This window comes from Calliopsis andreniformis, chromosome 12 (genome assembly GCF_051401765.1).
Source record: "Calliopsis andreniformis isolate RMS-2024a chromosome 12, iyCalAndr_principal, whole genome shotgun sequence".
NCBI classification, from domain to species: domain Eukaryota; kingdom Metazoa; phylum Arthropoda; class Insecta; order Hymenoptera; family Andrenidae; genus Calliopsis; species Calliopsis andreniformis.
The window spans coordinates 18374951-18402633 of NC_135073.1; the positions used below are offsets into that span (position 1 = coordinate 18374951).

The window sequence follows — 27683 nt, forward strand, 5'->3', positions numbered from 1 at the left end:
GCGCGCGGAGCGCTTTTCTCTTTGGAGTTAACCTCGGCCGACCTCGCGTTGAGGTCACTGGAGTGGCTGACACAGGGAATCGAGTTACGATTCTTTCCTAAATTCGAGGCTGATATCTTACACTTCTGCCTCCACTTTCTTTCTCAAGTACTCCGAAGAACACGGATATAAAACGTAGAAATCTTTGATTTACTATTATCTATTCTGTATTCTCACCTCAACCTTTAACCCTGGCTCAAGCTGATTACGTAACACATCACAGGTGCCTTTCCGTCACGGTCAATCGGCGCCATGCAGTCATCGACGATCCAACCTTGACATTCAGCCGTGCTTTGGCCTGATTGCCGCTTTGGGCAAAGGTCGAAAATAGAAAAGCGGCTGCAGGATGCACGCGACTGTTCGCGACATAAATAGATGCTTAAGGAAGCCTCGATGCATAGGTGTGGGTGCAGCTACGTGTCCCCTTATCGATTCCTTCACCGGCAACACGTGTAACGCGAGTTGGCGCGCGCACTCGCCCGACCGGCTCGTCCCTGCTGAAGAGATTTACGTGTCCTTGAGCTACGTCCGCCATTCAACGCAAGCAACATTGAAGGGTCCTTACGTAACTGTCTTCAAAATGGCGGTCCACCCCACTTTTCGACCCGAGAAAGTTTGCTTTTAATTATACCGGTAAGCCCGATAAAATTAGGCGTCGTACTTCGTTCCAGTCGAGGGCCTCCAGTGTAAATATCGTTAGAAGCGCGGTTTACGCTCGCAGCTTACGCCTCGTTCTACCGACGCGAGTTCTGCGCCCGTCCTTCGATCGTCTTTCATGTGCCTGTGCCCGATCGAGGCGAGCAGCTGAACTGTAGCGGAAATTATTGAGTCTTACTACTGGCGGACTGCGCCTCTAGGTCAGAAGCGATTTCTAAGGTCGATTTTCGGAATTTCCAAGTAACTGGTACAAGTAATCTCGCTTTTTTTGCTCTGCTGTACGAGGGCAAGTTTTAATTTCCTGTCAGCTAGAAAGAATGAGGGTTGAAGTTCGCGAGACTGCCGGAAGCTAGCAAGAAGTTTTACAGAGGAACTTTTGAATCTTGACGTCGATGATTTCGCGACGCAACGACGGAATGTCGTTCAATCATTCGTCGAGTAAATATCATGGGGGCAAGGTGAAATGTTCGAGGCAGGATAAGTGAAAGATCCGCGGTAAAAGGGTGAAGCTTTAACTTCGCCATCTCGTGCTCTCGGCCGAGCTTTTCCCAAGACATTTCTTTCGCAGCCGTTGTAGATGGAAATGGGATTGTTTATTTTAAGGCTTTATTTACATTGTTGTTTTTAATTAAATTTTCAACTGTTTCATTAGGGGCAGTTTTGAAAGTTTATGGCGATACGAAAGCCTTCTCCGAGAGCCTAGCAAAGGGAATATTTTTCAGCCGCAATCGAGTCTCTCTTTTGAAGTCGAGAAATTGGGGCAAACCTAGACGTTATTGGCAGAATAAACGTTTTTATTTTCTCTTTGCGACCCAATCCTTTGGTCGATGCAAGAGAACTCTCTCTACTGCGCTACAATTATTGATCCCGTTGTTCCTAGAAAAGTCAACCACAATCTGACCCATTCGAAATCGAAGTCACTTTGTCGTTCTCAGAAATGCACGCTGGAAGAACAGCAATCTTGCCCCCACCGATGCACATACAAGGCACTTTGTTAGCCATTCGTAGCTTTGGCCATCGGGTTTGCGTGACGCAAAGTCAGTTTGCCTTTGAAGTCTGCCAGTCTTGTTCCCGTGTCAGTCAATAGTCTTCATTTCCGTTTCAAGTTCGCAACTCTGTTGCTAACTTCAGCGTTACCGTATTCCGCTATTTACTAACTTTTTGTTAGCCACTTGCTGCATCGGATCTGCAACGACTTCCTAGGAAAGTGGTACATTCGCTGAAGAATTTTTTTAAATGGTCGGTTCGAAACAGCCACTTCATATTTCCTACTGTCTCTCGAATGGCGACAGAATCTGATAAAAATTCCACGCAGAGACTGAGAGTATCTGATAACGGCATTTGTTGACGCAGTATCGCCGTCGACGAGTCACGTTCCTTGCGAGATACATTATCGAAAATTCGCAGGTCGACTGTATATCACACGGGCTTTCATCATTTTTTACCGCGTCATCGGCTGTCCGGTCTGTTAAGAATGGTATATCGCGTCGATATCGCTGACTGAGTAAACTGCATTGTTGTCGGGCCCGGTGGCCTGTCTGAGGCCGATGCTGCTAATCGAATGATCGATTAATCGATCGATCAATCACCCCGTCATTTTCCGCCGGCGTAATATCAGCTCGTTGTTTTTAAATTCGAAACTTCTGTACGAGCGCGTGCGAAACCAGCTTTTCGTGAGCGTGGACGAAAAGGGGGGCAAATAATAGTTGCGTCATGTCGACGTTGGATAAATCATCCTTTTCAGCGATGTCAATTACGAGAAAAATATTACACTCGACGAAATATTGCTTACCAAAGAAGCGCCATAAACGTTCCAGGGGAGGGGGCCAGGATCTATCCATCTCTCTAATGACTATGTCTGTCTATGCCCTCCAAGTCTTAGTACCCTCCAAGGTAGCAATATCATTTGTGATAGAAATTCAGTACATTTCTCTGTCTGGAATAACAACGAGGCAACGCAAGATGCGCGACGAAATGTAGCGATCGTATAGGTATGAAGAAGGTTGTCGTAGCATTTTATGGCGCGCAGTGTCACGATAAACTGCCCAGGAAATTCCCCATCGAATAGAGAGCGTCGATCGAGACGGATCGCGCATTACGTAAAGCAAACTGGGTAATAACGAATGGGAGCGTAGCGTCGGGGGGGTGACGTTTCCATCGCGATGCTTCTGCGAAATTTTTCCCAAAGCCTGGCAGACGAGCCTGTACGCGTCTCGGAATCTCCTGATCGATGATAGAGCCCGGCTTCCGGCCAATTTCGCCGGAGAACTTTGCAATCTGACCTCGCGTCCGATGCATTTGCAATTTGATTTATTCTTGGTCCGCCGATACGGTTGGTTGGATCGCGGAAGGGATTTCCCTGCCGATTTCACGTCGTTTCTACGGGCTGCGATCGTGTCGAGACAACGACGTCGTAACGATGAATTACGAAAATCCGTGCCTCATTTTAAAGCTCCTTCCTCGCGATAATTTTCCATGAAACGTTTTTCGCACGTGTCTACGTGTCGTGGCTCGAACCCACGGGCGTGTACAGCCGATCGGCCTTTCCTCACTGATTTTCGCGTTGATTGATCGACTCCGGACCATAATTCGATCAACGTAATGCACTCTCGATGGGCTCAGTCTTCAAATTCCATTAAAGACGACGGCACGATAGCATCGCAACTCTCTTGAGAGCGTTATGAGCACTTCCAGGAAAGAAGCGAAGCATAGGCTAGCTTGATGGCTCGTGAATGTCGATTAACGCAGATATTAATTTGCTTTTATTGCGTGTGACGTAATGAAGGGTGAGAAAATAACAGTTTCAGGAATCGCTGGGGAAAATATTAAATATTCTAGTGTTTTCTCGCTTCGTGGACATCGCGAAAGGACAAAAGTGCTCCAAGGATTTAAGAGAGTCTCCGGTCCACATATTTTATTCCGGGCTTATTCTCGTTCAAATCGAAGATCAGCCCCCCTGACAGTCCTGCAATCCCTCCGAGACCACGGCATGCTATTCGAGGAAAGAATTAAGGGGCAAGGCGTGGGAGACTGGCTGGATTTCCGAATCCAGTCACGGTGGAAATTAATTTTCGGTCGGCTAAACCACGGCAAATTCAGCAACGGTAAGAAATCAACTGCGATCGCCCTAATTTCACCTTCCTTTACGCCGCCCTAGCGAAATTCAGGAGAAAAGTAACGAGTATCGTTCCGAAAGAGCGAGCGATGGAAGTGACCCGAGTTAGGCGGACCATCCATGTAATTTTTTACGTGTCAAATGAACATCTGTTCGTGCTCGTGTCAGTGAAACAGTCGTTCTTCTTCGAGCTTATTCTTCTGTCGCATAATTGCCACTTACGATTCATCTTTCCATTCTGCCGCTGGTGACGCGCAGACACGTAGCAAACATGACAAATGAACAGAGCTACTCTCGCGATAGATGAAGATTAATGTTCTAATAAGGTCCCGTTCGGCTGATCATGAGCTGGCTGCTCCATTCCCCGATAATTGCCCACTTGGATGAGCCAGCTTCTACGAGGACTTCGCTGTTCTCTCTCATTAAGACTTTCTGCAACGATATCAGTCGCTCAACCATTCCGCTTTTACTCCAATCCAATTCCCAATCACAGAAATACGTTATCGTGAACTTATTTAACAATTGATCCGAAATTACTCTCGAAACAGATTTAACTTGGAGTTACCATGAAACGACAGACACTTTCGAAGGAGGAAACTTCCTGACCCTATTTCCGACTTAAAAACCTGCAGCCCCTGTTCATATTGTGCGCTGAGGAACGTCCGAATTTATTATTTTCCGCGTGGAGACTTTCAGAGCGGACGAGGTAACGAGGGTGTTAACCTTTTTCCCGTATGCGCGAGCGTCGAATGGGAAGCGACGAGGAAGCGATTTTCAATTCCAGGTCCGTAGCGACGATAAGAGATTAGAATAAGGAACGAACGCGATTTCGATGCAGTCGACATCCCGACAATTTTTTAAGGGACCAACCAGTGCGAGTGCACGAGCGCCGAGAGAGCATAATAGGTCGTCGCTCTTGCAGAATACAGGGATGAGGGTGCGTTTTGAAAACTGATAGCTGCACGAATTAACGGGTTTTTTCGGGAAGCCTGTATGCGTAATTACAGCCGCGAACCATGCACCTCACGTATGCAGCTGGCGAAACGAACTGCAGCAATAAAGTCATCCTTAACGAAGGACACGCGTTTTTGCCAGCAACTCGTTGCCTCATCGCATACATTCTTTAGCTTCGCTCGTTGTTTTCCCTTCGAAATTCTACTCTCTTCTGGGGAGTATAAATTTTGAAAAAGTTAGTTGCTTTTAGTGTCTCATTTTTCATGAATCAAAATCACCTCCTCTCATAACTGTTTCAGGGAATAATATTCTTTGTAAATAGTGAAGAGATCTCGACATCGATGCTCTAATTAAACACCATGCTCACCTGAACAGCAACTGCATATACTTATTGTGATGTCGATGAAACAAGGAGTCCAGAAGGAAGTGGTGCATAGTAAAACGAACAGAGTAGCTTCGGTCAGTTCGTAGGGACTCCTTGGTTGATGTTGCCGTGTTTCATTTAATAACTCCTGCTTTCGCTCGAATTCAGCTGGCTGGCCGCCATGTGCGCGTAGCAGGAGCGTGTAATCGCGAATTTCGAGCAGCACGCGTGCACGAGTCCAGCCACGTTCCGGCGCGTTCTAATTTGCCTGGGTGCAGCTGGCTTCGAGCCGCGTAATCGCGTACGAACGCGAGCGTTCTTCTCTTTCGGTCCGTGCAACCGCTGCGTGCTGTTCAAAATCAACGTACATTCTGGCCAATGTTCATCGGTCGACTTGCTCATGTTTCATTGAAGTAGGTACAAGCTGAGTTTAGTCGTCGCCGGAACCGATAGATTAAGGAGGAAAGCTGGTTATTGGATTCACGGGTCAATTAACTTTTTCGAGTATGGCTCTAAAGGCGAGGTAAGAGGTTTAAATGGCGAGGTTCACTTTGGAAGTTTCGTAGAACTGGTAGTCTAGCCGAGAAACTCCACTCCAAGTAGATTCGACCGTATCTGGTCAGACGCGCTGACTGTGAGTGTAGAAGTGTCCAGTTGAAGTACTGTTCCAGGCAAACGGTGTTTAGTGGTATGTGGACTTCCGAGAATTTGAATATTTTTTAATTTTCAAGCTTTCAATTTTTTAAATGATATGACATGAGTATTTCACGCACATGGCGAAGTAGTATTGACCCATGTGCGATGGGATATTAACTACAATACTGTCTCCAGTTATACGATGTTCAAAATAACTGCGTCAGGTAATATTAATTGACAAGCAGTGGTTAATTTTAGATGATTCGTGATGGTGCTTAAACTGCATCGATTCATAATAAATCAGGTTATTTCTTTTACGCTATCGAACAAGACCTTAAAAGTGTGCAGTACTCAACTTGTTAAGAATATACTAATATAGAACCCACCTCTATAAAGAACACATATAGTACTTAAGGGAATCGAAACGCAGTGATTCAACTATAATTCGTTAACATTCGATCGCGAGAATAGTTACAGTAACGTCTCGTTCCTCTCGCTTGGCCAAATGGGTAAATGTTTACCCTCTACACGGTGGTAATTCGGTCGACACAGGCTCGGAGCCAAGTATTCTCTAAGCGTATTTCCCGAATAATCCTCTTTTCCCTTGACCAACCCAGGGAGCACGAAAGATACCAGAATCCAGAATTACTTGCCACTTCTTGGTCAGCTCGCGCGAGGGAGAGATTAACAGATACAAATCGAGCGCGTACGCAGTCTCAGCGAGCCATTCTTCCGTACGGTATGGCCAATCGATGAAGGGGATTAAAAGTTAAGTCAATAACGCGCAGAGCAACCGACCGATCCCGTGACGTAGCCATAAAGTAAGGTCTCCGGAAGCGGTGGTAGTTATCGCTTACGGGGACGCTTGTCGCGACGCAAGGGTCGCGTGACTTTATTCCAGAAACGACATTGCTCCGCTATTGTAGCCTGGCTGTACACAGCCATTCTGGAACCACACGCGCGTACATTCACAGACTAGACGAGCGGCTATGGCTGCAGTGTAAAGACCGGGTTCACGAGCAGTCACCGATGGACGTAATTTCGGTACGAGATTAATGTTCGTTAATTTAACGTGTACATAGACGATAGAGCGAACTCTTGCCTGACAATCACCCTAATTATTTACATATTGCAGCAGTGCCGTTGATATGTCTCTAGAAATCTTTCATCGTGATTTCCTTGACACCATAGAATTCCAAAATTATAGATTATTCATATTTGATTCTGTTCACGAACTTTTGCCATAGAAAGCCTTTAGATGTTGATGGTTTATTTTTCAATAGTTTAACGAGTAGTCAGAACGGGGCAACAGAAATTACAGAATCCAAATAATTTTTGAAGCGAATGCTGCGCTCGAAGGCGGAATTAAAGGAAGAACTGATGAAACGAAATTGGCTGGCGACGTACGACGAATGCGATCTATAGATCGTCAATGGGTGGTGCCGAAGGGGTGGATTGCTCGACGTCGTTAAGACACAATAAAATTGCGGGACGTAAAAAAAGGCCACGGGGCCAGAGATTGCCACGACCAATCCTTCTAATCAACCCGCCTCTACCTTTGCTCTCTGTCTCTCTCTCTTTGTTGCCCTCCTGTCTCACTTTCTTCGCGAGCGACGAGCAAAGTTCTCGCGAACACAGTCGTTCGATTTCGATTGAAACGTCACGATAACGAGCATAAATTTCACCAGCGTGGCGTGACTTTGTTCTGCTTGGCACTAAAACCCCGTTTGAGACGGTGCCAAAATTTGTGGAAAATTTACCCGGGACTTTTTTCCCCTACCTTCCCCCCAAAGTCTACTGATTTATTTCTCAGATAGACCCTTTCGAATGTATTCCCAGGGATCGATTCTTCGCGAGGTCATTCGATTTGCGTTAGCCCCAAGGTGAAGTCGCGGTCTGTCGGTCACGCTACCGATGGTAAAAATCCACCCCAACCTTCGCTGATTTCCCGCAAGACCTTTCCTAGAGTCTTCGATAAAAATCGTGACTCCATACAAGACTTATCACAGCTGCCTGTCACTGCTGCCACCCCTTACGTTTGCATCTGAATAAACAGTCAATTTAATACCAGGCCATGGCTCACGAGAGTTCGGATCAGTTTTTCAAGCAGCTGCACAGTGAAGCAGGGAGTAGCGAGGGCCAGCCAGTGCGGCTACCAAGGCTGTTCGTTGTCTTAATTGCTCCGCGAGTCACGCTGCCGCGTTGCATGATAATTACTTGGTAAACACTGATTACGCCGCACCGCGGCTGATTATACTCAGGAATCCTGAACCTGTTCTAACGGCCGCAACTCCCGGATTTTCCAACGGAAATCCCGACTAGCCGGCGAGCCGGAAGTGACGAGGGCGAATGGCCTCTGAGCGCGGAGCATCCTCGCAGGATTCCGGGACACGTCGTTACATTACTTGCCCGTCCAATAATTACGCGCCACCTGACAGGTTCATTCTGATGGCATACCGCTTGATCCGCCACACGATTAAGTCGCGGACATGCGTGTGCCTCCCAAAGCATCCTTCCTGCCTGGGCGAGATAAAGTGTTCTCGCAGCGTTCGGCTGACCATTAACGGCTCACTCTACTGATCACGTTGGGAGCGTAAACGTTCTCATAGAAACATTAACGAAGGAAATAGACTGAGTTATTGTTCCTGAAACATATTGCCATCTTAATTAGAGTAGTTCCGAGATAACGGCAGAGAAAAGCAAGAGCTTTCGAACTAGGAGTTCGAAACTTCAGACTAGCATTTCTGTCCCCCCGCGTAAACTGTTCGTCGATAAAGCCAGACGAGGTCGAGGAGAAGAGCAACAGTGCGGGATGCAGCGCGGGGCGATTCAATCTCCGAAAGAATGGCGAACGTCATCGAACGAACTGCTGTTCCTTGCCGATTCTGACAGCGTAATGGTATTAGTAATGGCAGAGTGGGCGATATCTAGCGGCGGGGCAGAAGGGCGATCGCCCATTGCCCGTAAAGGCCATCGGTTGCTATTGGGCCACCTTTGGCCTTAGCCATACAGGCATGAGCCTCGCATTACCAGTCGGTTCGAGTTATCTGCGCTTCCCCACGTTAGCCCAGCCGCGCAATGTCGCACGCCGTGGCCCACATTTCCCAGCACCTGCACTGCAGAATCCCGATAGTGCACGTATATGCACGTCGAACCGCCGCTTATGCGCTTTCTCGTGCGCCGCATTTCGGCCCCCCTCCATCCTTCCTTCTTCCTCTCTTCTCTTTGCCATTTCCTACCCCTGTCTTCCGTCCTCCCGCTCTATCTCCACCGTTATCGCGGTCGACGATTCCTCTCGCTATCGATCTCACGTCGGGACTAATTGAAGGATAGGCTGACGTTAGCGTCGGTCGAAGCAGTCGAGACCTTGACTTTTCGTCTGCATCGCGTGGCGTCGTCGATGAGGCTCTAGATTTCGAGGTTCGCCTAGCGAGTATCGCGAGCAAGTGTGCCAGGTATCGAATCGATTTCCTTCAACTCGCAACAAATTCCCGCAGGCTCGATCCTCTCGTCGTAGAACAGAGGAACAGTCGACGTACGCGCGATCCCCAGAGGGAGGAGTCGAGATGAAAATCGCGCGCGTTTCTGGCGCGCGGGCGCCGCTAATACGCGGAAAATTTGCTCGTCCGTGTTATTAGATCGTCGGTAATACGCGAGGCCGCAACAAACCGTAACAACCCAAGTGACTATAAGCTCCCTCCTCTGATTCAATCAACGTCATCGAAGTCCAAAACAAACTTGGTTCAAACGCGGTCTCTCGTCCGATGCGCCTGCGCCTCGGAACGCCTCTAACCACCTCTAACTACTTGACATCGATCGACCTTAATTAAAGTCGGCACATTCGCAAAGTTTTACTCGCCCCGAGGTCGGGGATCTGTGTTTACGGATCGTTCACTTGTCATTTTTTCGATCAGACTACTGATTTCAGAAAGGAGAAACCGTTGTCGGGATATAATATTGCTATCGACGGGGAAAATCGAAAAGCACTAATCAAGTTACTCGGAGCACGAACGAATAATTCGACGAATCGACGAAATTCCACGACTTCGGCGGCGAAATTGAATCGATCGATATAAGCGGCGTGCAGCAAAGGATTAAACTATGGACAAGCGAGAAAACAGATGAACAGAGGGACTCAGGTCTTCCATTTCAATGTAGTTGAACTCCTTGTGCGCGGGATGAAAGCCCAAGACCCGAACTTAGGTTCGGAAACAGTTGTCTCGCTATTGATTCAATCCAAGTCCATCGACCTCCGGCGAGTTTGTAGTTCGCAAACACGAAAATAGATATCCACAATGGAATCTCGCCGCGGTTCCTCTCGCATGGTCACGTCTCCGTTACCCACGAGCAGCCACTCTCAGACGAGGGATTGTCCCTAACCGAAACTTTGGTCTTTAACGACCGACCGGTTACGCGATTCGCTTCTGGCTTTGATGGTCTGCCGCGAGCAGCCCCTCGTACTGTTCCTTATTTCACCTACAACTCCCCCAGCGGTAAACATTATTTCGACTCCTCCACAACACCTCTCGCTCTTCTCCTTTATTCTCCACGGTCTTCTTTGAATTTCTTACGCCCTGTCCTTGCGTTTTGTTTGCCCTCCTCTCGCTAGTCCCCTCGACTTGTCACGACACCTTCCTTTATTCTTTCGTAGACAACTCCGAATCTTCTTTCATCCTGCACTGTTTATTCGCAAGCTTTCGTCGTCGCACATTTTTTCCCTAAGTCTCTCTCCTTTTCGTCTTCTTTCAGTCACTTTTTCTCTTCCCTTTGGCCTGTTTTGCCGTCGCTCCGGGCCTGGAATCGCGATCACGTCCGTGCCACTTTCCCGAATGCAACTCCGTCCGTCGTGACTGCGACTCGGTTTGCATCCCCCGGGAAACATACGTCCACCTTCAGCCCCCTTCGTTTCTATCGTTGCCTGAAATTTTCCAGCTTCTTCTTCTTCTTCGCCGCCGAAACGATTTGACGTTGGAATTGCCAATTCCGGAAAGCCATCGCCCTCGAATTTCCATTGATATTGCGGATCGCTGCGAACACGTCGAAATTGATCTCTCTTTGTTTCGCAACAAGATACATTCGGATTAGAAATTCAGAAGATTCACGATTCGATAAATTATCGAATGGTCGAGATAGGAGTCGCGAAAACGGTGACAGATACTCGAGCCTGGACAATTTAGAAGTGCTGCCGCGCAAGCAAACTTGCAAATGTAGTAATTAATATACACAGTCATTCACCGTCTGGGCGCCGTGAAATTCCGCCAAATTGTACCCGCAATCGTGGCAGCGTCATCCTAATTTTCCAGATTTTCTGAAGAGAAAGATATATGCGTTACGTCGTGGTATTTAGCTCGTTTGTTAACGACACGATCGCTCTGTTTATTTAAACAGGATTCCCGTCAAGTTCCAGGAGTTTTACTACCAGAGTGCGGACCGTAAATGCGAATAAATGTAGTGTCATGAAAATTGTCTAGATTTAAACTACAAACAATTATTTATATTATACTTTCGTCTCGAGGTAATCGTACATTTTATTCTGTTGTAAATTCTGCCTGCATTGTTACGAATTACATCGTAAGTGGAAATGTTCAGTAATGGTCAGACACTAGAATCGTGCTACAATCTACTTAAAAAGGAGGAATCACGCCCTTTTTGTATTGTCCTATGTATCGTATTATACTTACTTTAGCTTGCAGAAACAAAAATTTCGTAGCATGAGCAGAGATATTGAAGGAGCGCGTTGAAATCCCGCTAGTTGTTTCTGAGCGTGGCCTAAAACGGAGGCGATTCGACTGGCGGCCAGTGGAAATATTTCAAAGGATTTTTCCGTGGAATTGTACTGTACTGGATCTTCGATCTACGCGAGGTGGCACAACTTCCAGCGCGTTTCTATTTCGGCGTATAAGCGCGTCATAAATTTGCCCTCGGCCAGCAGCCGGCGTCGGTTGTTTTATGCTCTCTGGCCAGGAACCTGGCCGGGTAATTCTGCAATGCGGTTGAAGCTACCTATATCCTCCTCCAAACTTTCTCTCTTTTCATCGTTTTCAGGCCCTGTCCCTCTTTCCTTCTCGTTACCATTCCCTCGCGCCCTCCTGCCACTCTTCTCTCCCCCTCCTCCTTCTCCTGCGTTCTCTCGCGCGCTCTCCTTCCGTCTGGCGACTATCTTTCAGCGATCGTCCATGGAATTGCAAACTAGCCGCCGGAGCCACCCAGTTTCGCGGCAAAAATTTATGGTCCGCGTTGAGGGGCGTTGAACACTAGACTGCTTTTCTAATCACGAGCTTTCGCTCGAGGATTTTAGTGTTTCCTCGTCATTGAAGAAGTTCAGAGTAGGCTTCAGAAAGTTTTCAAACCTAGTTCAATCTTTATCTATCGAGATACTTTATGTTGTATTACCAATCAGAAGATTCCTGCTATGAAAGGTCGTAAAGCTACGGTCACGAAGCAGGGAAACGAACTCTGGGTCAAGGTTTGAGCTCGACCATAAAGTATACGTGCTTGCTGGCCTGAAGCATCAATTATCCTACACGCGGAAGAATTTTCGCAGCAACCTCGGCCGTCAGTTTTTCCTTCCCCATCGTTATTTCCTCCACTCGCGGTTGCATTTCATCGCATCCCGCGCCGGCTCGCCAACCAGCCGGAAAATGCAATGAAGGCAGCTCTGAGACTGGAAGAAGACGTTCGCGGTAATTCAGTTGGTTAAAATTGCAGCTGACTGCATACCGCATGCAGATCAATTCACGTTTCTCTCCTGCCTTTCGAAACGGACTCGTTGAAATCGTAAATACACTGCGAAGGAATCTTTGTACGTGGCGGAAATAAATTGGACGATTCCCTCTGTTTTCATTCTTCATCGAAAGAAAAATTTTCCAATGGTTACCTATGTTTGAGCTCCAAAAATTCTTTAAAAAAACAAACATTTAGAGTTACAGAGGATCTGATCAAATTTGATCGACTTATGCTCTTTTTTGATTGATATTGGTATCTCAGACATTAGTGATACTTTAATTTCTATCAGAAAAATCAGTCTAATGTCTCATCAGTCTCATCTGGCTGATAAGTTATTTATATTGAGGATTCTTACTTCGGGTATTTTACAGAAATTGCATTACGACTCTAGCACGGAGGTAAGCATTAAGTTATGGACAAGTCGGTTGTTTCGTTCATGCTCGGGCAAATGATAACAGGCCATCGGGATGCGCTAGCTATAATAGACACTGAATGTTGGAACAAAGTTACCTCGTGTCCGCGATCGTTCATTCAGCACATTTGCGGATCGAGTACATACCGCTTCCGTGAGGTTACCCTTTGTTGTTTGAACAAACCTGGAAACGACGGAAAAAAGGTTATGAGCGGAGAAAACCTGTATCCAAGCGTGCTGCACGGATCTTGAAAAATGTTTTAAATTTCAAAGAAAAAATAATGATACAGTGAGCAGCGAATCTGGAAAAATTGACGGGCACAGAATACATAAATTGGCTAGAAACTAGTAACCAGAGACATGTCTAAAGTAAATGTGCTGTTTTACCCCACCTCCGGAGTGAACCTCTAATAGAGGACTTCAGAAAGCTGCGTGTTCCCTCGTTACGCCCCTCCAACATTCTCTTACCTCCCCTACCCCTTTATTTATTTGCATAGGCTAGCGCACGCGTGGCCACGTTCAGAAAGAAATAGTCGTGCGGCAAGGAAGAAGCAGCGGTTAATATTCCGCGTCGTTCGCATCCAAATGGGTGAGAATTAAAACACTGCTTCGTGGAGATGCGGCCGCGTAAATAAATTAACTCCGAGCCTGCTTACGAGACAAATAAACGGATCAACTTGTCCGCGAATTAAACTGAAAATTTATTCGCTGGCTCGCGGAGCAGGGATGGGGAGCATCGGGAAGGTAAAAAGAATGCTAGAGTAATTTCGCGCAGACCCCCTACCATCGGTGGCTCGCGCTGAATGCATACGGAATCCGAGCCCAAGAATCGAGGCGGCGTTTGCTCGGGGTAAGTCGCAGGGGCAGCGAGATGGAACGTAGGACCGATGCTAATTTATTTATATTGGGGCGAGCTGGACCGCGAAAGAAATTGCCTGGTCGCGCGAAACGAAGCGCTAATTCGCGTGTTAGCCGTGCACATGGGGGGATTACAAGCTCGCGCCAAGGCGACCAGCGGAACGGTAATTCAGGAGGGCGAACCAGTAGCATACGGCATGCAAAATGCAGCCGAGAGCTCTTCTCCACCTGCTTCCGGCTTTCGGCTTCCTCATCCTCGTTGGAGGACATAATTTATTCCGATATTCTGGAAACACTGGACTCAAAGGCTTACCGAGAACTGTTGCGTTCAAATATCGAAAGCTGGCATTTCCTTCCATCCACCTCTTCCACAGTAATTCTTTATCGATTCGGTGCATAATTATGAACTCTAGATATTCCGCAACATCCTTCCTGTTCGAGCTGACCCCTGCTAGAGCAATTAATTATGAGCTCATCGTTGGTTTAGATGCTGCGATAATTATTCGGTCGAGGGCTCGCTCGCTGTTGTGGGTAATCGAAAGTAAAAGATAGTCACGAGGCAATCGTAACGATCACTGTGTACAGTCGAGTGGACGCCAACATGACCGACGTTCGATTCCAATTAATGACATAATGAACGTTGACCATTGAAATCGCTGCAATGCCACTTCCTCTTAATGGAGTGTAGTTAACGACAAGTTTCTGAGTTTAGCGATACTCGAGCGAGTAACGATCGACATTTCACGAGTGACTTAGATCTTAAATTACTTTTCTTGAAAGTGCGGACATTAAGATGTCCATCTTCGTAAAATGCTGCAGAATTAACTTATAGTCTAGACAGTTTCGGTTTAGAGACGTCGTCTGTGGCATGATCCAGAGAAAATTATTCAACGACCACTCAAACGATATTAGAAGCGTAACGAAGCACCGTCGTAAAGACAGGAGTAATAAAAGAAACGAAGGGGAGTTAGCGCGAAGGAGAGGCTGTCGCGTCGCGGAATAAATTACGAGCGGATGCACGCGTGCATACGTGAACCATAACGACACTTGAATGACTCACGACGTCACACACCAGTGCAAAGTTACACGAAACACGTTGGGCCAAAATCAGATGAGCCATCCGTACATACGTCGCAGCCTTGCAATTACAACTTGACTCCGTAATGGGATTTTCGGTGGTTTTAGCGTAAATTTTGCTGCGAAAGAGAACGATGACGAACCGACTGTGACGAGTGTGAGGGAAATCATCGTGTGTATTATGACTTGCAAGGATAATAATACTTTGACACTAGAAAGTTAATATTTATTACTCGGTTCATATTTCATCACAATTAATTTCTCTTTCAAAGAGATTCTGCTCTTTTAATCCAAAATTATGAGGTGACCTAATATAAATACATTACTATAGGAAAATTGAGTATACAACGACGAAATGAAACTCCAGACACATGGAACGTGTTAATAAGTATGGAACGTGAAAATGCATGTTGATGAAAAAAATTGGAAATTGCACGGGACTCAGCCTAATAATTCGCGGGTCGGTGATTTAAGGCGTTGATTAACGCTCGCGAAAAGAAGCCCGTAAATTATGGCCGTGTCTCGCGTGCGCTTATTGCCCGCCGCCCCCAGGAATTTCTGCTTAAATTTAAGGGCACGTCATCTATGCGAGCGCGCCAAAGCGTGTGCCCTCTATATCGTGTGGCCGCAATTGAGGGTTGTCGTCCGAAAGAGTGCGAATGCAATCGATTATCGCTGCGTTTTATCAACTTCGCGCTTTCGAATACTCGATTTATCTTTATTACTGTTTATTCCTCATTTCTACGATTTCACAATTTTATGCAAAAGTTCTGGCTCAACTCACCAATTAAAACTTCACCAGCATCTATCCACGGATTCACGATCTTTAAAATAGTCAACCTACGACTCGAGCATAGCCTGGTCAGCTATAATTAACACTGGCAGGAAAGTTAACCGTCCATGGATCCTCGCAAGTGTGCTCTTGCAACGAGGACAAACTGTCTTACAATTGCGATCGCAAGTTCAACACTGAAACTTCAACAGCAGCCTTCCGGTTCCGTTCCTCGGCCGTAACTTTCTCTAGAATCTGGAGAAAGGGTAAAAAGGCGGAACAACGGCGAGGAGAAGAAAACTGAGGAGCGAAACGGTACCATCTGGCTACGATGAGAAAACGAGTCGAGGAGGAAAGGAAAACGCGGCGAGTAGGCTAGATAGAGATAAATATATTTTTCTTTGATGCGATCTCCAGTAATTATTCAGCCCTGGTACCGCGAATGAATCCCGTCTGCTGAGATACTTTTTGTCTATGACGTCGTTATTGTTCGGAAGACTTCGGGAAACTGAAAATATCGTAATTCGTGTTCCCTTTCCTCCTAGACTTCAGCCTTCGCTTTTCTTCTTCTTCCTTCGACAAGACTTTAAGCAAATTTCCAAAGTATACAGAACTTCTATTAAAGATGCATTCAATTTTCTACAATTCGTGCTTGAATACCCTCTGATTCTACGTTCCCGTGTTTCGGTGATAAAGAAGTATTAGCAGAAAATTTGATGACACCGAATGTACTGTATTGCTCCTCTTAAATGCAGCGGCAAGTTGCATTTTGTCGGAGTCCCGTTAGACACGCGTGATATCACTCTAATCGGAAATATAATTTCACATAATCGACCGAGGACGGTAATCGCCAGGATGCGATTATAATTCATGAAGAAATTAAATCCAGCGTTCGCATGCTTCGTCACTGTTAGCAGGCAGCAGGACTCGCTGTGAAATCGCTGTTAATTCGCATATTAATGGCATTGAATCTCCGTTATGCAGTACACATTTCGTGCCTGATTCGCAGAGACATTAAATTTTAAAACACTCGTCGATACTGCTCGAATCCAATTAATGCGCGCGAAAAATTCAATACGTTCGAGTACGTAAAACGCAACGCGAATTTCAATAACTCGCACTTCGATCGCGTTCAGTGTCATTGCTCCTAACGAATCCGAACAATTTATACAATTTACAAGTAAAAATTACGCTTTTGCATGGTAAATATCCCACTATGCCGATAATATCCTTTCGAGAATATTCACAATCAATATTTCCAAACTATTTCAGCTGCTAATAATTAACGCATAATATGAAATACAGGCAACACGATCTAGATATCTTTTAAATCTTTATTACAGCACATAGCTCTAGTTCCTTGGCACGCGCAGTGGATTCTATCTTTCCCACATTATCACCCCTCAATTTTCACACGTACTCGTAAGTGTTGGGAACAAAAGGTTCACAGGAAATCGTATACCATCTTAATTGCTTCCCGAATGCTTGGCTGTCGTTTGTGCTTTGAGGGCCAACAAGTAAATCGAGAGGAATCGTTCAAGAACAATTCGATAGGCATCCTGAGACCGGCCGAGCGGAAGTTCCCGCGAGAGTACGGGGCACGAAGCAACCCTTCTACCTATCACGTGACGATACGCGTCATTAAAATTCATAAGGCAACTCGCCCATTCCCACTTTAGCACCCCCGCGACCTGGTCGAGCCGCGCATCATATATTTATGGAAGCCCTCGAATGCACACATGCATATCGCACACCTTATGCGACCCCGATCGATTTCGACGGGCACTTATCTTTGGGATAGATACGCACAGGTCCTCAGAGAACCTTACCTCTAGCCCTAGCACGAGCTAACAGTTGGAAACTGACGGTGTTGCTAATGGAAGGCAACGTGTATCATTAGCCGACGGTAGCTAATAGAACTGGGTAAATTATTCTCTTTCCAAGGATTGAGAAGGAACACTCACAAAGGTAGCCATCTAACTTGCTCCCTTTCTATTCGATTCAAAGCTCCAGATAGGTCCCTCAGTCGCTGAATCTTTCGAATACGGTTCCACATTCGATAAACCAGATAGTCAATCCTCTTACTCTCTGAATTCGTTATTTCATCAGTTATTTATCGGCAATACCCCCGATGACAGCGTGTTTGCGTGGATTAGAGGATATGGTTCCCTCGCCCTGCCGCGCCACGAGACGACGCAAGTGCACTCACAGTGCATCTATGAATCTTGCATGCGTCGCATGCGTCGCATGCGTCGCATGCGTGCACGCGCGAACTAGGAAAGAACCGACGGCTTTGCGTTCCCTTCTGTCGGTACGGTGACAAATTGTGGATGATTGCGCGGTAGATAGCGCGAGCCTTCCACCAATGGAAATAAATCAAGTTCTTTGGTATATCGGGCAAGTAGAATTTTCAAAAATTTCCATGGAACCTATTTCGAGGTTGTTTGCTCGAACAACAGCGACGGACCCTCTGTTGCCTCTTCGGAGATACTACAAAGCGATAAAAGCGTGTCGTATATCATGAAGCAGGGATTCGCGAGCACACTGACAGTCAATATCTCTCCTGTATTTGAGGAATACGCCGACTAAACTCCAATAACACTGTAATTGATTTATTCTCGCGGAAACGTATACACGCTTCAGCAGGGAATGCACGATTACTTGCAACTTGCTACTCTTACTCCCAGCAGCTGTCAGTGGCTGCCAATAATTGTATCGTGCAAGTCTCAATTAAGAAAATTAGCGTGCGTTGCGATGCAACAGGATGCTCCCGCGAAGAGGGGATGGAAAATAGATTAACGTGTGAGAAATTTGCAGAAAACGTTTACTCCCATCGACCTTAGGCACGATTATCTTTATTCACGGTACTAAGTTTCACTATCAATAACTCAAGGCCAACGAGATAGTAAAGTTCCTGTTAATAAATCCTCCGTGATCGTCAGACTCGTTCGCTGGAAATAGATGTACGCAAGCTTTGAAGAATCGCCGAAGGAATTCTCGAGGAGTAGCTCGTGATTCCTGCGAACGAAGAAACCGAGGGAGCCACGCGGATTCGAGCCCCGAGAGCAATTTATAATGGGTCCACGAGCTGATAAATAAACCGTCTTCTCGCTGTTACGAGCTCCTTGAACTCGGAAAAGAAGGGAAGCTATCCTTGAAAGGTGAGCCAAAAAACCGAGCGGAAACTTTTCGGAAGTTACAAGCGGGTCAGCGTCGTTAATCATTCCTCGGCCATTCTATGAGCGCATACATTATTCAGGAGCGTCCTGACGCCGACTATGCATAACTTTTGTCGATGTTCACGCGCTGGTTTCTTTGAGAACCGAGCAAGGAATTACTATCCCTGCCTATAAAAAAAATTTAATAATCTTTCTAAAAGCAACAGTCATGCTTCCTCGTCCCTCCAGATTCGATTTCACCGTCGTCGTTTCAATTAAAGTACAAACCTCATGAACATTTTTCTCGAAACCGAAGAAGACCCTCGAAGATTTTCGACTAATCGAACGAGACACTGGACACTGTGAAAGGAGATCCGTGGAAATTGGATCGATTTCGCGGAAAGTCGGCGCGTTTTCGCTAGCTGCGAGGGGTGGCGCCAGCAAGGAGTGCTGACACGCGGGGACAGGGCGGGGGTGCGTCAGTGCACACGTAGGCGTACTTAGCGCTCCCTCCTCTCCCTCCCGACTGTGCAAGACCACTCGACCGGCACGTACCGGATCCTTCAGACGTACCTACACGTCAGTAAATTATCGCCCAACCGTACGTACAGGGAAGAGTACGCCGCTCTCGTTGTTTTACACTCTCTCCTTCCAACTGCTTTCTTCCTCCACCGCGCTGTCCCACCCTCTCCATCGCTCGACCCCCGACCTCGCCTCTCCCTTTGTTCTTTTGCGTTTTGCACGCCGCGCGCCTCTTGCCCCGTCCTATGACCCGCGCGATAAAATTGAGATTTACGGATTATTCCATACCATTCCGGCTGGATGAATTTTGTATATTTCTGTACCCTTCATGCATGGCTTTTCATTAGCCTTGCTTAACTATTTATGTGACTCGCCAATCGTGCCACATTAGGAGATGCAGGAGGATGGACGGTCGTAGGAAGGAAGAAAGGAGGAAGTGTGTATAATTTAGCGAGGTCTTTAATGTTAAAAGGAAAGGTAGATATGGAAATGGAAAAATTATCTCCTGAAGGCATTGACGACCCAGCTGAAAACAACCAGTCGATGAGATTATCCGTTCTCTTTCCCGAAGTTTCCTGGTTCGATTCCGTCGGAGAATCTTTCCGCACGGTGATCATCTTCTCCGACGGTCTCAGCGTAAAAAACTTATGGCGGAAATCAGTGGGAGGATAGGTCGAATCCGCCAGTAGAGTCGAAGGTCGAAAGTGGAGCGTATATTTCATTGCCGCCGTGCGATTTTCAATCTCCGCGAATGTCCGTCCGCGAAGGCCCGCCGTAACCTTTTTCTTCTCACGATCGGTTTGTGTGCGAGAGCGCACACCCTGCCAGTCTGCCTTTGCTTCTCAAATAACAGTAGACAAGTTTTGGCTTTGTAACTTGGCCTCAGAGTACATGGAATCGAAACAGAAAAAAAAGAAAAAAACGAATGCGCGAGAAAGACCGATTTCAATTCGTCATGTGACAAACGCGAAAGGAAGCAATAAATTCAGGATTTTAAAGAAGAGTTGATATATCAAAAAAATGGTTACAGATATTCGAGAATCTGAATGTAATGGAAAATTTTTGTAGTTGAAGGTAATGTTAGGAAAATGCAACCGATGTAAGGTTTCCCATCTGCGTAAATTCGCAAGAAAAGAATGTTCTTATTTGTAAATCGCGGTTCCGTCGGCGAGACTTCACAGATTATGCTGGCAAATTGTCAAAGGATGTTGCGCTTCTGAACTTCATTTCTCTTTCGAAGGGAAACTGATGCTCGTGCGAATGCAATTTGAACGTTAGAGAGACTCTCGGAGTACGTCCTCACACTTGAGTCCCTGGAAGCGAGATTAAATTCCGTGCATCAGGAATAAGTTTCTCTAACATTGATTAGCATACGTGAGAAGAAACTCGTCACTTGTACCTGTGGAAACTGCTTTGACTTCGCTAATAACAACCTTGTTCTAATTTAAATTAATCAAGTACACCTTATTCCATTGATCATTTTAAACATAGGTTCAGCGAAAATCTCTGCTCTATTAATAATTTAGATTATCTCGGGAAGGATTATGCCAATCCATGAGCGAATGTCCTATTTGGAAGTCCTCTGTAATTCAATAGTGCCGAAATTCACGACATATTGTGTTAACACAACTGCAGAATCTAGTTACGAAATCTAGGCAAAGTAATTTCCTAGTACTAGAAGCAAATTAAGGTTAAAATTTAAGTAGATCTCATGAAACATGACAAAGTGATATCATTCCCCTGGAAGAAATCGAACAGAGTTTGGCGTTTAAGATTTGCAAAAATCTTAATAAACTTGTTAACACAGTTAGAGTATCAAGTAATCTGTACTTGATGCTCAGTATAGCACGAGTATGGTCTTACACTTGCATCAGAGTTGTATAATTACTTCTCTACTGACTTTCCTAGTATCTATATCTGCCCCGCAATCCCTTCATCGGCCATTACATCAATCCAACGGGTGTTTCTTGAATCAAGGTAGAAAGAAAATTTGGAGCATTTTTTATCCTTTATGAATTACAAAACCTGAATAAGAGCAGACGAATTTTCGAAATGTCTCAGCCGAAAATTTGACCAAGTTACGGGGGACCAACGATCGTTTGCGTTGCTCTGCGCTATAAATTTACTGGACGCGGCTTAAAGCTGCCGTACTGGAACTCACGAGATCTGTTTCTGCTCTGTGCGGCCAGACCACACGATGCTCGTTCCTCGAACAGACTGCACATTTCAGGTACCTGTCACCGGCAAGCTGTCGACGAAAATCCTCGTCGTCACCAGACAAAACCATAATTTCATCGGATAGCTGAAGATCCTCTGAAAAGACGCTCGGTTTAGCTCACGATTGGCTCCCTTTGGAACGACCAAGCAACCGCAGAGATCTCTCGTGGACCCAAGATCGCCTGTACCTGAATTCCTTTCACGAAGTCTTCGACTAACTAGCAAGAAATTCCTCGAGAAAGAATAATCAAAGAGCAACGTTCAGTATTTTGGCTTCTTCGAGTCCTCCTAGTCGCTTGTTTGATTCTTGCCTATGTAGCTCACCCTCGTACACTGTGGCACCGACACTTTTATTTCACCTTTCGGTTTCGTGTTTCCTTTTAGCCCGTTTGGCCTCTAATTCGTCGAGAGCAACAGCCACGGTGCAGCGTGTTTGCCATTAACCCAAATAATTTAGAGCACTGGCCTCACTCTCCTCCAATTCCCACACTTATTCGGTTTCCTTCCCTTTTTCTCCCCTTTCTTGCTGTCGAGTTGAATCGTGATCCTCTTTGAAATACAAGGTGGACCGAAAATCTTGGAACAACTAGGCGAAGCGCGCGAATCCTTCGAGAAAGGTAAGAATACGCTGAGGAAACTTCATTTTCCGAGAAGCAGCGTTGGAATCCGGTCGAAGACTAAGCTTGAGGAAGATTAGGTTCCGCGAAGGTTGCAGATTCACCTGATTTCAGAAAACAAACAGCTCCTCGCGTTTTTCTTTTGCCTGCAATTTATTATCCTTGTTATTTCGCTGGAATCTATGCTTCGCTTACTGCATCTTGCAAGACAAATTTAATAAGGCGAGGATCTTCAAAAAATGATAAGAGATTCTTCTCGCCATGCCTTCAGTCAAGACAAACGATCCTGCTCTTGCAGAATATTTATAATCTTCTTAGCTGAGCTTTATTCTGGTTCGTCATTTCGCTGAATCTACTACTCATTGCCTCCGGCATCGATTATCCAACGTCGATTATGAGCCTCATTACGGTGGATACGGTTGGCTGCGCTATCAGTGAGACAACATTAAATAGTCAACGCGACGGGGAATTTTCAGTGGATTATTCAATTACCCCGACATAATTAGTGTTCGATCAAATTCGCAAATATTTGGATTGAATGAGGTTCTCCTTTCACTACTCTTCTTTGCATTGGACAAATTAATTCTAAGAAACTGCGTGAATAATTTAACAAAGACAGTGTAAGGTTTAAACAATTTAAAACTGGTATTTAGTCACTAAATCGAGGATCATTTTCTAATGAATTCTGTAATAACTTGTATCTTATTTATGTTTCAGGAGCGCTTGCCACGATTCTTGGACCCAGCTACGATTGTCTCCTATGTTCGGCTGTATATGTCCGAACAATCACATGAAGAGACGCTGCGACAGGATTTTCTCAATGGTGAATCACAATCCCTGCGTTGGTGAGTACGAAGTCGCGTCCGTTTGAACGTAAAGTTTATCTCTTTTATACTTATCTCTGTGTATACGTATCTTACACACGTGGTACATACAAGCATCAATATATCATATCAGCGCGTACACACGAGACTCTTTCGCTTTGGATCTTTTTGTTACGTTGTGAATTGCCCTCGAGCCAGACACACTTTGCGATCTTGTATTACCGAGTATCGTGTACGTTGGTTAACCGTATTACTTTAGCGCACCTTGTGGAAAGACGACTGTTGGTGTTGTGAAGTAACGTGTGTATTCTTTTGGGTATGACGAGCGATTCATCTCTTTTTTCTTTTTATTATCCAGTCTTCCTGTTACGAGAAATTCGATTCCTCCTCCTATTCGATTCCTTTGCGCACCTCTGTCCGTATTTTTCCGATGAACTACCTTTTTTAATCTCGTTACTTTTTCTTGGATCGATGTGTCCATGCTCCAGAAACAGAAACCCTGTCGATTCTGGATTGAAAGACGAAACGGTATTCCGAACCGTGCCACGATAAGAATGCTTTCATTCACTCGAAATATTCAATTATTTCGGAAGTAGAATAAATTTATAACACGGTCATCGGGAAAGACAGAAGAAGGCCACGATCATTTTAGAATTCCATGTATTCCCCGATAGGTCAATCTTCTGTTGGAACGGATCGCTGAAAGTCTGTACGAAATTCAAAGAATCCGAGACGATCTGAGAAGATTTCGTCAATGACGAAGACGTCTAAAAGCATATCCACTTATCGCGTTCTGTCTCGTTATTTTCCTCGTGGTCGAAGACGAACGAAAGGGAAAGACGGAGCAATTACTTTCAGCGATACCGCGGTGTTTAAGGCTCATGGGACGACGTTATTGCCTCCTTTGGATAAGCTCCTTTCTCCTTAATTAACCAAAGGCTACCGGTATCGAGATGTAGATAAGGATTTCATCGCGTGGCAGGCTCGACCTTAATTTCACTGAAATCTCGTTCCCTTCGAGCAACATCTTCCGTGCCTTCGTTCCCTTCGAACCTAATGACACTCGACCAACTATTTTTAGTTTCCTTCCATCGCGTATCTCCCTTTATCTTCGATCACGATCAAAGCTGCGAGATCGGGGATCCTTGTTGCGATAAGAAAGGAAATTCCTTGCTCTCGTTAATATTCGAGTGTTATATTGGTCCAGGATCGACAGGGTTTTAACTCGCTGGCAAGGCCGTCAGTAAAAGCAAGAGACCACTTTTGAAACACTTTGCAGTAGTATATAAGTATATTTGTCAGACAAGGCGCATGTGTTTGATTTCTCTTAAGTATCCGTTCGTCGAACGAACTGATCCTCACTGGTGACTGAATGGACCATGTGTTACCAACGCGACGACTGTTTCATATGTGTTTATTTTTTTAATAACTATCCGAATGACAAAAAAATAACAAGCGTTTTGCGTTGAAAAGGCTTCTTAGTGATTCCTTTCCGAGGGTTCGATTCGTAGAACGATCGAAGTTTGCGCAAACGAGAGTAATCCGTAAAACGAAACGAATGCGACGAACGAAATTACTCGAGTTACTTGGTCGTCCAGACGAGCAGGAAGAGGAACGGGAACGATGATCCTGGACGCGTTGTCCTGTCGCGGTCAATCGAAAAATTCCTCCGGCCTGATCTGCGAAGCAACGATGGGAGTCCATAGAGGCCTGGACCTGTCCTCGAAATCCTCGAATGTGAAGGAACGTCTGCACGAGAGCACCAGCACCTTCCCTTAGCCGAAGTACGCATTCTGCCCGAAGAATTTGCATTTCGAGATCAATCCGCACCGTTCCATCGCTATTCACTCCCGCAATCTCCATACGTTCGCTCCTTTTCACCACGTTCGGGCTCATTTTTGATCGCCTAATCGAACTGGGTCACCGCGAAGGTTTCCTTCACCCCAGTAAATTCTTGAATCGTTCCTATTGAGAGGAACACGCGAGGTTGACCCGACGATAAAAATTAGCATATCTTTTAGCGTGGTTTCTTATTATTTTTACTGCCATTACCCTTTGTTCTTAGGGGGCGTTGATACGGATCCATTGCGTCGATAAAATGTTAATTAAATCGGCAGGATTTAGCGTCAACGCGATCGGGGTTAATGCTCGCGAATCGACAGACAGCTTTCCGAGGATTTACGATCGATGAGATTGTTCCTTTCGAAATGTGGAACGCTGTCGCGTTCGATAGAGGCGGATAAGAGTTCGAAAGCCTTCGGGCGAGAATGCAAGGAGATTATGCACCGCATGCCGTACTTTTGCATGAGAAGGACTCTCTCTTTTTTAGGCCAAGTCGCTCGTGCACGTTCTCAGCCTGAATGCCTGCTATTTTTTTCTACTTCTATTCTGAAATGCGCATGCTCGTCGATTAATCGCCTACTACAACTCTCTACTCTCTGTTATTCGACTCACTACTCTCTCCTCCCCCTAGCGTTCTCCCCTTTCGATCTAGATATTTCTCCCAACAACCATCTTAATCGAAATCTTTTAAGTACTAATGATCTAGAAATTTGATACGTTTGCGAGCTCAAGGTAAGAAACTTAATTAACCACCCTTAGAGAAATTTACAAAATGCTCCAGTAATTTAACGTAAAAGTGGTTTCCCTAAAATTGTAAAGTTAAGGTCAAAGGTTGCTTTAAGATCCAGGGGGTCGGTCAAAGTCACCTAAAAGTCACGTCTAGGTCAAGTTAAAGTTCATTCCTGCAGGGTCACTTGAAGTCCACATTATTGTCACGATTATTAAAGGTCACTGAAACGTTACGTAAACCGGAAGGTAAAACATTTAAGCAAATACGGTTTATTTACGAAAAGAAAATTTGTACAAATATAAAATCAGTTCATTGCAAGTCGCTAGAGAGTTAGATACATCCACGGGTGATGCGAATATTTTCCTTCTCGCCTGGTCGCGTCGCGAACGAACGTGGCGAAGATTCGCAGCAAGAAAATCGCAAAGACGCCGGCGGCGAGAGTTAAACGAACCAAGTTGTAATCGGAATTGACGTTCGACATCGGTTGCGCGGCTCAGAACTCCCTTCAGCGATCCTCGGAGCTCCTCCGAACTCCGTGCCGCGCCAAATGCCTAAGCAAACGCTCCCCCGTCGAGCATAACTGTCTTTGAGCCAATGTTCGAGGCATGATACTCGAGAGAGCGCGAGACCTTCTAGGTCTGTTCGTCTTTTTGTCGAGCCCGAGTTTGATTGACCCCTTGGGGGAGGATAATGGGCCACAATAGACCTCACCACTGGAGTAATTTGCTCTCTCAACAGGTATCACTTTTGAAAACAATGCCTTTGAAGAGTGTGCCTTAAGCACGAATATCTCGTAGCAATTTGTGGAGTTAAAACTAAGAGCTAGTACAGGATGTTCCTAAAATATGGTAAGAGGTTTCAAAAGTACATTAAGAAGATTAATCTATGAAAGCAGTTCCTTTCCTCGGAATTGATCTTAGAAGCAGCCTGTACAGCGATGAATCTTTTAGAAGAACACGGACAAAATTATAAGGCGTCACTGAAACGTGATTCCACATCCCGAAAACTGCTTGACCCACCATCGTCACCTACCACAACTGCCACCACCACCACCACCACCACCACCACCACTACCACCACCGTCACAAAAGTAGCACATATCACGCAACCCGTCCGTGCACGTGTACCGATGCGATCACGCACCCCACTCACCCCGTTCTCGTCCGCGTCTCTGCTTCTGTGTTACAGAGTTCCTGCCCTCCTCCACCTCCGTAGACCTGTCGGGCACGGACTCGGCCCTGTATCCGTTCGACCCGCAGCAGGAGAGCTACCAGGAGATTTGGTTACCGCCGACCAGTATGTACCCCTATTTTCTGTTCCCCGGGGCCGCGCGCACCTCGTACTACGACCACGAGAGCACGTACGACGTCCAGGAGCCGGGCCAGAGGCGTCAGCACGGCCACCGTCATCAGCACGGCCGTCATCAAGAAGCACCGGAGTTGCCAGGCAGGCCCGGTGTCCTCGTGGTCGAGGCGTACGACCCTCGTGCCGATCACGAGGACCGGCAGGAGGCTCGTGCTGGAGCCGACAACGAGCATCGGCCTGCCAACAGGGAGAAAGATGCGGACGATCGGTCGATGGAGGGACCTGTCAGCTTCTATGATCGCGGCTCTTCTTCATCTTCCTCCTCTTTCTCTTCTTCTTCTTCTTCTTCGTCTTCTTCCTCCTCTTCTTCTTCATCATCTTCTTCTTCCACGTTGTCCAAGCATGATCGTGCCTCCAGCACAGTGCACCTGCAGCCAAGGCACTCCCAAAGCGAGCATGACGCGCACCTGCACCATCACCAGCACCACCAGCACCACCAGCACCACCCTGCACCACCCGCACCACCGTTCGCCGCGACGTCGTCTTCGTCGTCCTCGTCGTCTTCTTCGTCGTTGTCATCGTCGTCGTCGTCGTTGTCGAGTTATCCGCCGGCTCGTCCAACGCCTACCGTGGACGAGACGATACGAATCGAGAGACCTGACCTGGTGCACCCGAAGAAGTTCGCACCGAGGCCCACCTACGAGCACCGGGCGATCTTCGATCGCGTCGACGACGACCTCGATGACCTCGAATTCCGGATCGGCGCGCTGCCAGTCGACCGGCTCTTCGATCTCCGCGAGGCCTTCGAAGGGTTCGTCGACCAAGGTTCGTACACCGGTGTCAAGGTGCGCCCAGTCA

General features: G+C 46.3%; 1 protein-coding gene across 3 annotated transcripts in view; it reads left to right on the top strand.

Moving 5' to 3' along the window:
• The window catches only part of Gfrl (Glial cell line-derived neurotrophic family receptor-like), a 187394-nt gene that overhangs the window by 124987 nt on the left and 34724 nt on the right, over positions 1–27683 (top strand). The window contains exons 5-6 of one of the 3 annotated variants that reach the window (XM_076388836.1): positions 22842–22969; positions 26709–27650. In XM_076388836.1, coding sequence (XP_076244951.1) covers positions 22842–22969; positions 26709–27650 — 1070 coding nt within the window. The remainder of the gene's footprint in view (positions 1–22841; positions 22970–26708; positions 27651–27683) is intronic. The other 2 variants (XM_076388834.1, XM_076388835.1) reach the window with 2 other exon arrangements.